Here is a 17,103-nt window from a genome sequence, read left to right as displayed (position 1 = left end):
ATATATATATATATATATATATATATATATATATTTATATATATATATATATTAATATACACTTTTTTTTTTGAGGGGGCCACCCCGCCTCCGTGGGATTCGGCCGGTGCCTTGAAAGAAATAATATATATATACATATATAATATATATATATATATATATGTATATATATATATATATATATATATATATATATATATATATATATATATATATATATATATATATATATATATATATATATGCAATAAGATCACAGTAAACACGTGATTTCAGAATATACAAAACAACCACTCTGAAAGAATAGAGAAATTCCAAATGCTTTCGTGACTACTCACATTATCAAGGAACTTGATAATGTGAGTAGTCACGAAAGCGCTTGGAATTTCTCTATTCTTTCAGAGTGGTTGTTTTGCATATATATATATATATATATATATATATATATATATATATGTATATATATATATATATATATATATATATATATATATATATATATATTATAGATACATACATACATACATATAATAATTATAATAGCAACAAAAGGGATTGAGTATATTTAAAGATTTGAAGGAATTAGTAAAAAAAATTAGTAATTAGCAATACATTTAATATTGGTCTTTACCAGCTAATGTTGTAAATCTAATATACATAACAGTAAATATCATGCATATACATATAAATTAAATTTTAGTAAATGCAACATTCACCTTAAAATTATTATTCATATCTGTCTTCCGAAGAGATAAGAAATGCCTTGTGGACGTAGATAATCATTGGGAATCGTGGAGTGAGAGTGAGGCAAGAGAGTTAAATGTGTCTCTCACAGATGACGGGCTTCAGGTGGTGGCAGGCCACGTCGTGCCATAAGATGCCATCATTGTAGATGTTGTTTAGCACGGACAGGCAGTTCTCGTTTCCATTCTCGCGGTTGTCAGGTTGAGGTCTGCCGAGTCTGTAACACAAACCAAACCTCATGAAACACACGACTCTCACTTTATTCAACACTTCTGTATAATTATAAGTATGCTGAGAGTGTAATGCTAATGTACTATCGTGACACCCTCATCTTTCTAATATACTTACATAGTAATAGTATGTCGGTCTGTTTAGTACTTATGGAACAGTTGAATCATGTGATTCACGTCGTAATTGCGTAATTTCCCTTTGTGTGATAAATATATATATATATATATATATATATATATATATATATATATATATATATATATATATATATATATATATATTATATATATATATATATATATATATATATGTCGTGCCGAATATGTAAAACTGATCAATTAGCAAGAACTCATTTAAAATTAAGTTCTTTCTAAAATTTTCTCTTATACGTTTAAAGATATATTTTTTTCATTAGTGTTGATGTAAAAATTTATAATTTTGCACCAAAAGGAAGTTAGAAAACTTACCTAACCTTATTATAACAAGAACAATTTATTTTAGCCTAACCCAACTAAACATATTTTAGATTTGTTTACAATAAATTAATACTAAACAAACACAGTGAAATATATTTTTTTCGTTAGGTTCAGAATGATTTTGGAGAAATTATTGCATACACAAATTTTCACTTGTCCTATATGGCAAGATGAGCGTTGCTATTTAAGCCAAGATCGCAAGTTCTGCCTATTCGGCACGACATATATATATATATATATATATATCTATATATATATATCTATATATATATATATATATATATCTATATATATATATATATATATATATATCTATATCCACATATCTATATATATATATAATCTATATATATATATATATATATATATATATAATATATATATATAGATATATATATATATATAGATATATATACATACATATATATATATATAATATATATATATATATATATATATATATATATATATATATATATATATATATATATATATATATACATGAATCTGATGATGTTTATTTAGATTTCTAAATGTTATTTTATCAGTAAATAGTTCGGCTTAAACAAACGATGGAGCGAGTGCGTGTGTACTCACCCACATGTGGTTGCAGGGGTCGAGTCATAACTCCTGCCCCCCCCCCCCCCGTCTTCACTGATGTAAATGTGTACAACTTACCCTCCTGTGTGTGACCAATTATTCACTGTGAAAGGTTCACCATTCACCCAGATAAATTCATTACCGTTGCCGGTCCTCACACCACCAGTCCAGATGTACTCAACTCGGTCTGTTAACAAATATAAATTCATGCGAATAATTTTGCAAAATAGTTTAGAAAGATTTAATCCAGACAATTTTATAATGAACAATTATAATAGTTATTGACTGGGGATTAAAATGAGATCCTACGGGTGACAGGCACTACACAGTGCCATCCTGACATTGTAGTCATTTTGACGAGAATTGTTTTGTACGCAAGAGTTCTGCTAAAATCAGCTGGAATATCACAGTAAACATATAACTGATGTGTTCTAGTTAGTCTAGATGAAAAAACTATTTTTTTCTTACTATTTTAAATGGTGCAAAAATGCAAAAGCGAAAGACAAATTTTTAGAAAGTCATTTATTTATAACTTAGAGTCGTGCTTATTGATAAATTTGTATAGTAAAGTATTATTTAACAATTTTAGGAAAATGGTGTCTGAAGTTGAGAAGAGAAACTTAGAAGAAAGAATTATTTCTTACTCTAAGTTTTCACTTGCATCAACTCAGGAAGTGCTCATCTAGCTTTTCTTACAATAAATGACCGACACGGGCTTAGCGCCTTAAGTAAATAAAAAATCAGTGTGGGAAAATACTTGATGGAAAATGTACAAAAATCTTATGACTGTGAAGGAACAAATGTTAAGAGTGACTAACCTCCTCCAACAACACTAATAACGAAGGCGATCTCTTCACCGGAACTGATGCCTATGGGCTGCCATCCCCTGCCCAGACTTGTACATACCCTGGCAGCTTCAGTGCCAGTGTATTTCCTTCCACCGTCGTGTCTCCAAGAGAAGTAATATTCACTGCGGCCCAGAGTGGCATCAACCTAACAACATAAACGTAACTCAAATCACTTCAAATTATTCTTCCTTTGAGACATATTACTCGGTTTATTTATACATGATTATTTGATAGTAATTATTGTTTTTCGAGGACTTACATTAAAAAATACGGCAATTGTTATATAGTTGTTGACATTAATGCGTTGAGAAACACTATATTTTAAATAGTTTTCGTCTTAACAACAATTTTAATGAAAAAAAAAATGGTTAAAACTTGAAAGGAACATGAGTTAAAGCTTAGGAAGAAAATTACCGCTCCTCCAGATGAAAACTGTTGAGGTGCAGGTCTGGGTGGAGACTGGAATCTTGGTCGAGTCTGGAAGCCGCCACCTTGGAAAGGTCTCTGGAATGGTGGAGGACGGCGGTGGAATGTTTGAGGTCGTTGTTGGACTTGTTGAGGGAAGAAACGGTTGAAGTGTGGAGGCGGAGGCTCGCAGCCCACCAACCCCAGCAGAGCCAGCAGCAGCAGCGCTACAATCTTCATCTGAAATGTAAGTCCTTAATTTATAACGTTATAATGAGAAGCTGCGTAATATTTTCTCAAATAAACCAAACTTTGAAGCGGAACTTAAGACAGCATTTCAGCTCATTAAGGGACATTAATAAACTAAAATTGATTCGATAATTATCCACGATCAACGTGGATAATTATCAAAATCTACGTACGTAGTTTTCTCTTGCTAATTATTAGGTGTTTATGTGAATTACTTCAGTTACGGAATTTCAATATTTTCACCACAATTGTTTCCTGTGTAAGTCCCTGATTTTTAATACCAGAAGTGATCATGAAGGGTGATAAATGCTTGTCTGCTTGACGCTGTGGAAATATTATAGCCTGAAGGAAATTTTGTAATAAATGTTGCTCCTGAACAAGTTTGTAAAATTATGTAAAAAGTTGTGAGGTGTCAAAGAGGTAACATGTTGAGTTGCATTGTGTGAGAGTTAAACACTGAAGAGTTGTGTTGTGTGAAACACTGAATAGTTGTGTTGTGTGAAACACTGAAGAATTGTGTTGTGATAATGCTACACTCTGGATTATGTTCAACACTTACCTTAGTGGAAGTGTAAGTGCTTGGTGGATGCTGGGAGTGGTCTTATATACCTGCTCAGTACTGCACTCACTCAAGGATATTCCATGACTCCGCCTTTCCTCGTAGCATAACACAAGTAATGTGAAAACCTAACCTTCTTATATCTAGATCAGCATGAGCATGACTTTCACATGAAATCTCACATGATAAAAGTTTAAATCTTCCTCATCTGTGATCACCATAAAGTTTAGTTAAGAAGGATAAAGTTCTTTTTCAGTGTTTCAGTTCGAGTTTACAACGTTTTCATATTAACAGAAGAAAATATATTTCAAAGCCTCACCTGATTTAAGTGAATATCCTCGAGTGTGTTATGTATAAAAACACCTTTACAATAAGCAAGTAATAACTGCATTTTGGTTGGTCTCAGGATGTTGTTGTTCTTTATATTATGTTTATTACAGAATCAATTAAGGTAATTACTATCTGTTGATGATTCTATAGTTTATTGGTGTTTACTCTTACTGTATGCTCATTATTATTTACGGGAAATCGTTTTCCTGTGCGCTAATTCTTTCTGAAAGACACTGCCTCCATACACCACACAATATTCTGACCTTCAATATTACTGAATTAAGTCATATTCACTGAGTCAGTACAATTTATTCAAATTTTTTTCTAGTGCTAAATAGTTTGTGCATAATATTATATAATTGCTCTTCTCTTTCCTATCCAAAACTGAGTTACCAATAATTTGTGTTCTCTGGTGTGTTCAGATGTTCAGAAAATGTTCTTGATGTCTCCCCCCTTTTCTCTTTGACTTTGTTTTTCTGACTTCCTAATAAGAACACTTGTTCTCTTCTACTGTTGACGTCAACTTTCAGATTTAGTTTCAGCTTTATAGTAATATAACTAAAATAAATAATTAATTATCATGAAAATCGCAGCAGACCCCAATGAGAAATAACATACTTCACTAATCTTCAGTAATCATTATCTTTCCAGTTATTCCTCTGTACATCAGTAAACACATTACAATCAAAATTTACTTAATTAAGATCATGTATGGTTTAGTGAATTTTGATGTGAAAAACAATGGTTGTTCTATTATTTTCAAACTCTTACACAATTTTAAGCAGATTCCGCCCAAATATAAATATTTTTTTCTGATGACGTGATTTAAATATCACGTCTCGGTGATTGGAGATGTTTTGAGTAATATCATCTCACCGACAGAGCTAACAACTTTATTATGAAAGCATCATATATAGTGAATTACTACCGTCTGTATTACCGTATGTATTAATCCATCCTATTTTTAAAAATACACAACGTTTTAGCTTCTATAACGGTACTTGGGAGTTTGTTCCACTCATCCACAACTCTATTACCAAACCAGTGCTTTCTTTTATCCTTTCTGAATCTGAATTTTTCCACCTTAAAACCATTGTTGTGAGTCCTGTCTTGGCTAGATATTTTTAGCATGCTATTTATAATCTCTTTATTTATTCCTGTTTTCCATTTATACACCTCAGTCATATCCCCAATAATTCTATGCCTTTCTAGAGAGTGCAGATTCAGGGCCCTCAGTCTATCTTCATTGGGAAGATTTTTGATACATGGTATCAAGTTTGTCATTCTCCTTTGTACGTTTTCCAGTACATTATTATCCATTCAGTAATACGGTGACCAGAACTGAGCAGCGTAATCTAAATGAGGCCTCAACAAAGATACATAGAGTTGAAGAACAGCCTGAGGACTCTTATGCATTGTTGTCTTGGTTTTAGATTACTGCTAATTAGAACTCCCAAATCCTTTTCGCATTCAGTAATATTAAGATATACATTATTTAATTTATATGTGGCATTGTTGTCCAATATTTAGAATTTGGCATTTGTCTATATTAAATTGCATCTGCCACTTCTCCGACCACAGCATCAGTCTATTAAAATCTTCCTGAAGTGGTCTAATGTCCTCATTAGAATGAATTAGGCGTCCTATTCTGGTGTCATCAGGAAACTTGCTTATGTCGCTATTTATTCCCTCATCAATGTCGTCTATATAAATTGTGAACAACAAAGAGCCCAACACTGACCCCTGTGGAACACGACTTGTGATACACACCATTCTCATTTCTCCCCATTGACGCAAACTTCTTGCTGACTCTCTTTCAATCGTCTTCAGTTTTTCTAAGGCTCCTGTTCAGCGATTAGAGTAATATTCTTGGAAGACTTAGTAAGTGCAGGTACTCTATAACCAAAGGTGTTGAACCCATTCCAAGCATCATGAAATAACTCCGATAACTTCCAAAACCCTCTGGTATTTATATGTTTAATAATAATAATTTCTTTATTTCTACAAGTACACGTACAAGGTATACGGATCATAGCTGACATCAGTGACATACTACTATATTTCTAGAAAGCCCTTTGTTATGCAGAGCATTTCAGGTAAATTAGATCAATTTTGTCCCAGGATGCATCCCAAACCAGTCGGCTTAGACCCATGTACCCATTTTACTGATAAGATAACATGGACAGCACGTGCCTTGAGGAAACACGTTCTAATGTTTACTACCGTACCGGGTGAAGTGAACCGCCGGACCTCATTGTGTGAGTTGAATGGGCTAGCTATTTCTCTCTTTATCCCATCAATCCCAGCTGCCTTACCCTCTTTCATTCTCCCCACTGCCTCACGATCTTCCCTCATACTCATAACTCACTCTTCCTCACTCCTACAAGATGTTATTCCTCCTTGCCCTAAACACGAAATCACAGCTTCTCTATCTTCATCAACATTTAGCAATTCCTCAAAATATTCCCTACATCTTCCTGATACTTCTAACTCTTCATTTATTAACTCTCCTCTCCAATTTTTAACTATCAAATCAATTCGTTAACTAGGCATCCTAAACTTATTAATCTCACTCCAAAACTTTCTCTTCTTATCCAGGTGCATACACACTTATTTTAATTCAGAATATATATATATATATATATATATATATATATATATATATATATATATATATATATATATATATATATATATATATAATAATAAATAACTACACTGCGACTAGCTAAGGACTCGAACCCATGTTGATTTGGTCTGCTTCATTGTGAGCGAAAACCACATGATGCTCTAACACACAGGAACACCAAACCCTACAAGAATCGCGCGCCCAGCGGAGCTAGGTGTTTTACCATGATCCGAGGACACACGGTGGTGTGTGTGCCTCAGAGCTAATTTCATTCTACTCACCGTTTGGTGTATTAACCTCAACAAGCAGTATTTTGTATTACTGCAACCACGAACAAGTGGTATTGATCAATAACAACACTGCGACTAGCCAAGGACTTGAACCCACGTTGTTTCGGCCCGCCTCATAGTAAGCAAAAATAGGGCCACCGAATCCTACAAGAATCATACACCCAGCAGACTTAGATGCTTTTACCGTGATCTGAGGACATACATTGGTGTGGGTGCCTCTTAGCTAATAATATAAAATAATGCTATTCAATGCTAGTACACCAAACGGGAAGTAGAATGAAATTAGCTCAGAGGCACCAACATCACCGTATGTCTTCGGATCTCGGTAAAAGACCTAGCACTGATGGGTGCATGATTCTTGTAGGATTTGGTGGTCCTGTGTCTTAGAGCATTATGCGATTTTCGCTCACCATGAAGCGGACCAAATCAACATGGGTTCGAGTCCTTAGCTAGTCGCAGTGTAGTTATTTATTATATATACATATATATATATATATATATATATATATATATATATATATATATAATATATATATTATATTATATATATATATATTATATATATATATATATATATATATATATATATATATATATATATATATATATATATATATATATATATATATATATATCTTCAGCAACATTTAGCAATTCCTAAGAATATTCCCTACATCTTCCTGATACTTCTAGCTCTTCATTTATTAACTCTTCTCTACAATTTTTAACTATCAAATCAATTCGTTCACTAGGCATCATAAACTTATTAATCTCACTCCAAAACTTTCTCTTCTTCTCCACGTGCATACACACTTATTATGACCCACCTTTTGCATTGAACCCTTATTTTAATTCAGAATATATATATACATATATATATATATATATATATATATATATATATATATATATATATATATATATATATATATATATATATATATATATATAATATATATATATATATATATTTGTGTGTGTGTGTGTGTTTGTGTGTTTATACAGGGTTTCTAAAAGTATTTTTTTTCTAGAGGGCCGGGGAGAGGTACTTGAGGTGGTTTGGACTTTTTGAAAGAGAGGGAGAAAACTAAATAACTTGGAAGACGTATAAATCTGCAGTGTAAGGAAGGTGGGGTAGGGGTCGTAATAAGAAAGGTTGAAAGGAGTGGGTAAAGGACGTTTTGTGTGCTAGCGGCATGGACTTCCAGCAAGCGTGCGTGAGCGTGTTAGGAGCGAGTGGAGACAAATGGTTTTGATGACTTTACGTGTTGTTGGAGTGTGAGAATGGTAACATTTATGAAGGGATTCAGGGAAACAGGTTATCCGAGTTTTAGTTCTTTATGTAGGAAGTACAGTGCCTTCGCTCTGAAGGAAGGGTGTTGATATGTTGCAGGTTTTTAACAGTAATGCAGCTGCACCTCTGGCAAGGCAGTGTTAGTGTGAATGATAATGAAAGTGTTTCTTCTTTTTAGTCACCCTGACTTTTTTGAACAATACCCTTTATCTTGGTGTATACAATAATACGATGTTCACAATAAAATGACCTTCAGATTGTTTTCGCAGTCCGCTCATACTGTCGCTAATGTAATATTTACTAAATCCTGTAATAAATGTCCGGGGCCCAAGACTGTTCAACTACCTCCCAGCATACATAAGGGGAATTACCAATAGACCCCTGGCTGTCTTCAAGAAGGCACTGTTCAGGCACCTAAGGTCAGTACCTGACCAACCGGGCTGTGGTTCATACGTCAGTTTGCGTGCGGCCACCAGTAACAGCCTGGTTGTTCAGACCCTGATCCACCATGAGGCCTGGTCTCAGACCGAGCAGCGGGGCCGTTGACCCCCAAAACCTTCTCCAGGTAATCTCCAGACAGTGTTGTTTATAACTTGGCTGTCGAGTTTTTAAAGGTGTTGGACTTACCGAATGTGCCGGAGGTTCACGAGTTGACTGAAGGATTAAACATTTTAGAGGAATTTGAGGTACTAATGTTTACAGGATGGAAAGAGATTTTAAGTATTAGATGATCTGTAAGTATTGGAGGAACTGGATGCGATGCTGTACTGGAGATGTTTTTTCTTTCTGAATATATTGCAAGAAGTAAAATTTGAATATAATTTTGAGGTGCTTTGACATCGTAAAGAAATTGAACACATTGGTCAAATTATATTGAATTTTTTTAAAAATATTTGTATCAATGCCTTTGGTAAAAACTTAGTTAAATTTCCTTAAATATATTTTTACAGGTTTAAAGCTTGGCTCCAAAATTATTTGAAATGCTGAAGATGCTGAAGGAGCTAAACCTGACGGGGTTGGATATAGCGAAGACTTCGAAGTCCGCAGGCATTCGTGATACGAGAAACGTAATAAGAAACAAATTTATTTTTTATACATTTTAAGAGTTAATGGAATAACTCTTATGTACATAAAATATGACAAATAAATATATAAGATTAATAATGGAGAATGTACTTGGCATTCCAAAATAATTATATTTCTTGTCTTTGTCTACGGGAGAAATACAACAAGTGTTGTGGATCTTGATAAATTTAGGGAGTCGTGGTGTGCAAGTGAGAGGAGGGAGTTAAATGTGTCTCTCACAGATGACGGGCTTCAGGTGGTGGCACGCCACGTCGTGCCATAAGATGCCATCATTGTAGATGTTGTTTAGCACGGACAGGCAGTTCTCGTTTCCATTCTCGCGGTTGTCAGGTTGAGGTCTGCCGAGTCTGTAACACAAACCAAACCTCATGAAACACACGACTCTCACTTTATTTAACTCTTCCGAATAATAATAAGAATGCTGAGCGTGTAATGCTAATGTACTATCGTGACACACTCATCTCTCTTATACATAGTAATTGTATGTCGGTCTTTTTAGTACTTATGGAACAGTTGAATCATGTGATTCACCCTGTAATTGCGTAATTTTCCTTTGTGTTATAAATAAATATATAAACATAATTTGTCCTGGATCTTCAGATTCCATTAATGTCTCCTCCCCTCGGTCTCTCTGATGTTTATTGTGTATGTACACAAGAGTATTAAGTATGTAGCGAACAAATAAATTTTTTGTAAGATCTTCCTGAGACGTGAAATAGTTTTCATTTTCTTACATAATTTTGTGGTGAAATGAATCTGAATGATTTTTTATATAGATTTCTAAATGTTATTTTATCAGTAAATAGTTCGGCTTAAACAAACGATGGAGCAAGTGTGTATGTACTCACCCACATGAGGTTACAGGGTTCGAGTCATAACTCCTGCCCCCCCCCCCTCTTCACTGATGTAAATGTGTACAACTTACCCTCCTGTGTGTGACCAATTATTCACTGTGAAAGGTTCACCATTCACCCAGATAAATTCATTACCGTTGCCGGTCCTCACACCACCAGTCCAGATGTACTCAACTCGGTCTGTTAACAAATATAAATTCATGCGAATAATTTTACAAAATAGTTTAGAAAGATTAAAAAAAAAACAGTTATTTAATCCAGACAATTTTATAATGAACAATTATCATAGTTATTGACTGGGGATTAAAATGAGATCCTACTGGTGACAGGCACTACACAGTGCCATCCTGGCACTGTAGTAATTTTGACGAGAATTGTTTTGTACGCAAGAGTTCTGCTAAAATCAGCTGCAATATTACAGTAAACATATAACTGATGTGTTCTAGTTAGTCTAGATGAAAAAACTCTTTTTTTCTTACTATTTTAAATGGTGTAAAAATGTAAAAGCGGAAGACAAATTTTTAGAAAGTCATTTATTTATAACTTAGAGTCGTGCTTATTGATCAATTTGTATAGTAAAGTATTATTTAACAATTTTAGGAAAATGGTGTCTGAAGTTGAGAAGACAAACTTAGAAGAAAGAATTATTTCTTACTCTAAGTTTTCACTTGCATCAACTCAGGAAGTGATCATCCAGCTTTTCTTACAATAAATGACCGACACGGGTTTAGCGCCTTAAGTAAATAAAAAAATCAGTGTGGGAAAATACTTGATGTAAAATGTACAAAAATCTTAAGAGTGTGAAGGAACAAATGTTAAGAGTGACTAACCTCCTCCAACAACACTAATAACGAAGGCGATCTCTTCACCGGAACTGATGCCTATGGGCTGCCATCCCCTGCCCAGACTTGTACATACCCTGGCAGCTTCAGTGCCAGTGTATTTCCTTCCACCGTCGTGTCTCCAAGAGAAGTAATATTCACTGCGGCCCAGAGTGGCATCAACCTAACAACATAAACGTAACTCAAATCACTTCAAATTATTCTTCCTTTGAGACATATTACTCGGTTTATTTATAGATATTACATGATTATTTGATAGTAATTATTGTTTTTCAAGGACTTACATTAAAAAATACGACAATTGTTGCCTAGTTGTTGACATTAACACGTTGAGAAACACTATATTTTAAAACGTTTTCGTCTTAAACAACAATTTTAATGAAAAAAAAAAATGGTTAAAACTTAAAAGGAATATGAGTTAATGCTTAGGAAGAAAATTACCGCTCCTCCAGATGAAAACTGTTGAGGTGCAGGTCTGGGTGGAGACTGGAATCTTGGTCGAGTCTGGAAGCCGCCACCTTGGAAAGGTCTCTGGAATGGTGGAGGACGGCGGTGGAATGTTTGAGGTCGTTGTTGGACTTGTTGAGGGAAGAAACGGTTGAAGTGTGGAGGCGGAGGCTCGCAGACCACCAACCCCAGCAGAGCCAGCAGCAGCAGCGCTACAATCTTCATCTGAAATGTAAGTCCTTAATTTATAACGTTATAATGAGAAGCTACGTAATATTTTCTCAAATAAACCAAACTTTGAAGCGGAACTTAAGACAGCATTTCAGCTCATTAAGGGACATTAATAAACTAAAATTGATTCGATAATTATCCACGATCAACGTGGATAATTATCAAAAACTACGTACGTAGTTTTCTCTTGCTAATTATTAGGTGTTTATGAGAATTACTTCAGTTACGGAATTTCAATATTTTCACCACAATTGTTTCCTGAGTAAGTCCCAGACTTTTAATACCAGAAATGATCAAGAAGGGTGATAAATGCTTGTCTGCTTGACACTGTGGAAATATTATAGCCTGAAGGAAATTTTGTAGTAAATGTTGCTCCTGAACACGTTTGTAAAATTATGTAAAAAGTTGTGAGGTGTGAAAGAGGTAACATGTTGAGCTGCATTGAGTGAGAGTTAAACACTGAAGAGTTGTGTTGTGTGAAACACCGAAGAGTTGTGTTGTGTGAAACACTGAAGAGTTGTGTTGTGATAATGCTACACTGTGGGTTACGTCCAATACTTACCTTAGTGGGAGTGTAAGTGTTTGGTGGATGCTTGGAGTGGTCTTATATACCTGCTCAGTACTGCACTCACTCAAGGATATTCCATGACTCCGCCTTTCCTCGTAGCCTAACACAAGTAATGTGAGAACCTAACCTTCTTATATCTAGATCAGCATGAGCATGACTTTCACATGAAATCTCACATGATAAAAGTTTAAATCTTCCTCATCTGTGATCACCATAAAGTTTAGTTAAGAAGGATAAAGTTCTTTTTCAGTGTTTTAGTTCGAGTTTACAACGTTTTCATATTAACAGAAGAAAATATATTTCAAAGCCTCACCTGATTTAAGTGAATATCCACGAGTGTGTTATGTATAAAAACACCTTTACAATAAGCAAGTAATAACTGCATTTTGGTTGGTCTCAGGATGTTGTTGTTCTTTATATTATGTTTATTACAGAATCAATTACGGTAATTACAATCTGTTGGTCATTCTATAGTTTATTGGTGTTTACTCTTACTGTATGCTCATTATTATTTACGGGAAATCGTTTTCCTGTGCGCTAATTCTTTCTGAAAGACACTGCCTCTGTACACCACACAATATTCTGACCTTCAATATTATTGAATTAAGTCATATTCACTGAGTCAGTACAATTTATTCAAATTTTTTTCTAGTGCTAAATAGTTTGTGCATAATATTATATAATTGCTCTTCTCTTTCCTATCCAAAACTGAGTTACCAATAATTTGTGTTCTCTGGTGTGTTCAGATGTTCAGAAAATGTTCTTGATGTCTCCCCCCTTTTCTCTTTGACTTTGTTTTTCTGACTTCCTAATAAGAACACTTGTTCCCTTCTACTGTTGACGTCAACTTTCAGATTTAGTTTCAGTTTTATAGTAATATTACTAAAATCAATAATTAATTATCACGAAAATCGCAGCAGACCCAAATGAGAAATAACATACTTCACTTATCTTCAGTAATCATTATCTTTCCAGTTATTCCTCTGTACATCAGTAAACACATTACAATCAAAATTTACTTAATTAAGATCATGTATGGTTTAGTGAATTTTGATGTGAAAAACAATGGTTGTTCTATTATTTTCAAACTCTTACACAATTTTAAGCAGATTCCGCCCAAATATAAATATTTTTTTCTAATGACGTGATTTAAATATCACGTCTCGGTGATTGGAGATGTTTTGAGTAATATCATCTCACCGACAGAGCTAACAACTTTATTATGAAAGCATCATATATAGTGAATTACTACGGTCTGTATTACCGTATGTATTAATCCATCCTATTTTTAAAAATACACAACGTTTTAGCTTCTATAACGGTACTTGGGAGTTTGTTCCACTCATCCACAACTCTATTACCAAACCAGTGTTTTCTTTTATCCTTTCTGAATCTGAATTTTTCCACCTTAAAACCATTGTTGTGAGTCCTGTCTTGGCTAGATATTTTTAGCATGCTATTTATATTCTCTTTATTTATTCCTGTTTTCCATTTATACACCTCAGTCATATCCCCAATAATTCTATGCCTTTCTAGAGAGTGCAGATTCAGGGCCCTCAGTCTATCCTCATTGGGAAGATTTTTGATACATGAGATCAAGTTTGTCATTCTCCTTTGTACGTTTTCCAGTACATTATTATCCATTCTGTAATACGGTGACCAGAACTGAGCAGCGTAATCTAAATGAGGCCTCAGCAAAGATACATAGAGTTGAAGAACAGCCTGAGGACTCTTATGCATTGTTGTCTTGGTTTTAGATTACTGCTAACTAGATCTCCCAAATCCTTTTCGCATTCAGTAATATTAAGATATATATTATTTAATTTATATGTGGCATGGTTGTCCAATATTTAGAATTTGGCATTTGTCTATATTAAATTGCATCTGCCACTTCTCCGACCACAGCATCAGTCTATTAAAATCTTCCTGGAGTGGTCTAATGTCCTCATTAGAATGAATTAGGCGTCCTATTCTGGTGTCATCAGCAAACTTGCTTATGTCGCTATTTATTCCCTCATCAATGTCGTCTATATAAATTGTGAACAACAAAGAGCCCAACACTGACCCCTGTGGAACACGACTTGTGATACACACCATTCTCATTTCTCCCCATTGACGCAAACTTCCTGCTGACTCTCTTTCAATCGTCTTCAGTTTTTCTAAGGCTCCTGTTCAGCGATTAGAGTAATATTCTTGGAAGACTTAGCAAGTGCAGGTACTCTATAACCAAAGGTGTTGAACCCATTCCAAGCATCATGAAATAACTCCGATAACTTCCAAAACCCTCTGGTATTTATATGTTTAATAATAATAATTTCTTTATTTCTACAAGTACACGTACAAGGTATACGGATCATAGCTGACATCAGTGACATACTACTATATTTCTAGAAAGCCCTTTGTTATGCAGAGCATTTCAGGTAAATTAGATCAATTTTGTCCCAGGATGCAACCCAAACCAGTCGGCTTAGACCCATGTACCCATTTTACTGATAAGATAACATGGACAGCACGTGCCTTGAGGAAACACGTTCTAATGTTTACTACCGTACGGGTGAAGTGAACCGCCGGACCTCATTGTGTGAGTTGAATGGGCTAGCTATTTCTCTCTTTATCCCATCAATCCCAGCTGCCTTACCCCCTTTCATTGTACCCACTGCCTCACGATCTTCCCCCATACTCATAACTCACTCTTCCTCACTCCTACAAGATGTTATTCCTCCTTGCCCTATACACGAAATCACAGCTTCTCTATCTTCATCAACATTTAGCAGTTCCTCAAAATATTCCCTACATCTTCCTGATACTTCTAACTCTTCATTTATTAACTCTCCTCTCCAATTTTTAACTATCAAATCAATTCGTTAACTAGGCATCCTAAACTTATTAATCTCACTCCAAAACTTTCTCTTCTTATCCAGGTGCATACACACTTATTTTAATTCAGAATATATATATATATATATATTATATATATATATATATATATATTATATATATATATATATATATATATATATATATATATATATATATATATATATATATATATATATATATAATAATAATAAATAACTACACTGCGACTAGCTAAGGACTCGAACCCATGTTGATTTGGTCTGCTTCATTGTGAGCGAAAACCACATGATGCTCTAACACACAGGAACACCAAACCCTACAAGAATCGCGCGCCCAGCGGAGCTAGGTGTTTTACCATGATCCGAGGACACACGGTGGTGTGTGTGCCTCAGAGCTAATTTCATTCTACTCACCGTTTGGTGTATTAACCTCAACAAGCAGTATTTTATATTACTGCAACCACGAACAAGTGGTATTGATCAATAACAACACTGCGACTAGCCAAGGACTTGAACCCACGTTGTTTCGGCCCGCCTCATAGTAAGCAAAAATAGGGCCACCGAATCCTACAAGAATCATACACCCAGCAGACTTAGATGCTTTTACCGTGATCTGAGTACATACATTGGTGTGGGTGCCTCTTAGCTAATAATATAAAATAATGCTATTCAAGGCTAGTACACCAAACGGGAAGTAGAATGAAATTAGCTCAGAGGCACCAACATCACCATATGTCTTCGGATCTCGGTAAAAGACCTAGCACTGATGGGTGCATGATTCTTGTAGGATTTGGTGTTAGAGCATTATGCGATTTTCGCTCACCATGAAGCGGACCAAATCAACATGGGTTCGAGTCCTTAGCTAGTCGCAGTGTAGTTATTTATTATATATACATATATATATATATATATATATATATATATATATATATATATATATATATATATATATATATATATATATATATATATATATATATATATCTTCAGCAACATTTAGCAATTCCGAAAAATATTCCCAGCATCTTCCTGATACTTCTAACTCTTCATTTATTAACTCTTCTCTACAATTTTTAACTATCAAATCAATTCGTTCACTAGGCATCATAAACTTATTAATCTCATTCCAAAACTTTCTCTTCTTCTCCACGTGCATGCACACTTATTATGACCCACCTTTTGCATTGAACCCTTATTTTAATTCAGAATATATATATACATATACATATATACATATATATATATATATATATATATATATATATATATATATATATATATATATATATATATATTTGTGTGTGTGTGTGTGTGTGTGTGTTTATACAGGGTTTCTAAAAGTATTTTCTAGAGGGCCGGGGAGAGGTACTTGAGGTGGTTTGGACTTTTTGAAAGAGAGGGAGAAAACTAAATAACTTGGAAGACGTATAAATCTGCAGTGTAAGGAAGGTGGGGTAGGGGTCGTCCTAAGAAAGGTTGAAAGGAGTGGGTAAAGGACGTTTTGTGTGCTAGCGGCATGGACTTCCAGCAAGCGTGTGTGAGCGTGTTAGGAGCGAGTGGAG

General features: G+C 34.4%; 2 protein-coding genes across 3 annotated transcripts; both read right to left on the bottom strand.

Moving 5' to 3' along the window:
* Window positions 1-605: 605 nt before the first annotated feature.
* LOC138853390 (macrophage mannose receptor 1-like) lies at window positions 606-9,706 on the bottom strand. Its single transcript, XM_070089777.1, has 6 exons — window positions 9,668-9,706; window positions 9,283-9,309; window positions 3,314-3,544; window positions 2,870-3,044; window positions 2,130-2,238; window positions 606-961 (listed from the first exon to the last, which is right to left on the bottom strand). The coding sequence occupies exons 1-6, from the start codon at window positions 9,704-9,706 to the stop codon at window positions 817-819; spliced, it is 726 nt and encodes a 241-aa protein (XP_069945878.1). The 3' UTR covers window positions 606-816.
* Window positions 9,707-9,805: 99 nt separating this feature from the next.
* Window positions 9,806-12,601, bottom strand: LOC128690413 (macrophage mannose receptor 1-like). 2 transcript variants are annotated; one of them, XM_053779092.2, is made up of 5 exons: window positions 12,400-12,601; window positions 11,879-12,109; window positions 11,426-11,600; window positions 10,667-10,775; window positions 9,806-10,088 (listed from the first exon to the last, which is right to left on the bottom strand). In XM_053779092.2, the coding sequence occupies exons 2-5, from the start codon at window positions 12,107-12,109 to the stop codon at window positions 9,944-9,946; spliced, it is 660 nt and encodes a 219-aa protein (XP_053635067.1). In that variant the 5' UTR covers window positions 12,400-12,601; the 3' UTR covers window positions 9,806-9,943. The 2 variants fall into 2 exon arrangements, with proteins under 2 accessions (XP_053635067.1, XP_053635066.1); XM_053779091.2 differs by having other exon boundaries at window positions 9,808-10,088; window positions 12,292-12,601.
* Window positions 12,602-17,103: the final 4,502 nt, after the last annotated feature.

The sequence above is a fragment of the Cherax quadricarinatus genome, chromosome 29 (assembly GCF_038502225.1).
Source record: "Cherax quadricarinatus isolate ZL_2023a chromosome 29, ASM3850222v1, whole genome shotgun sequence".
Classification (NCBI taxonomy): domain Eukaryota; kingdom Metazoa; phylum Arthropoda; class Malacostraca; order Decapoda; family Parastacidae; genus Cherax; species Cherax quadricarinatus.
Note: the sequence above shows the minus strand (reverse complement) of the source record. Positions and strands in the feature narration are given on the sequence as shown.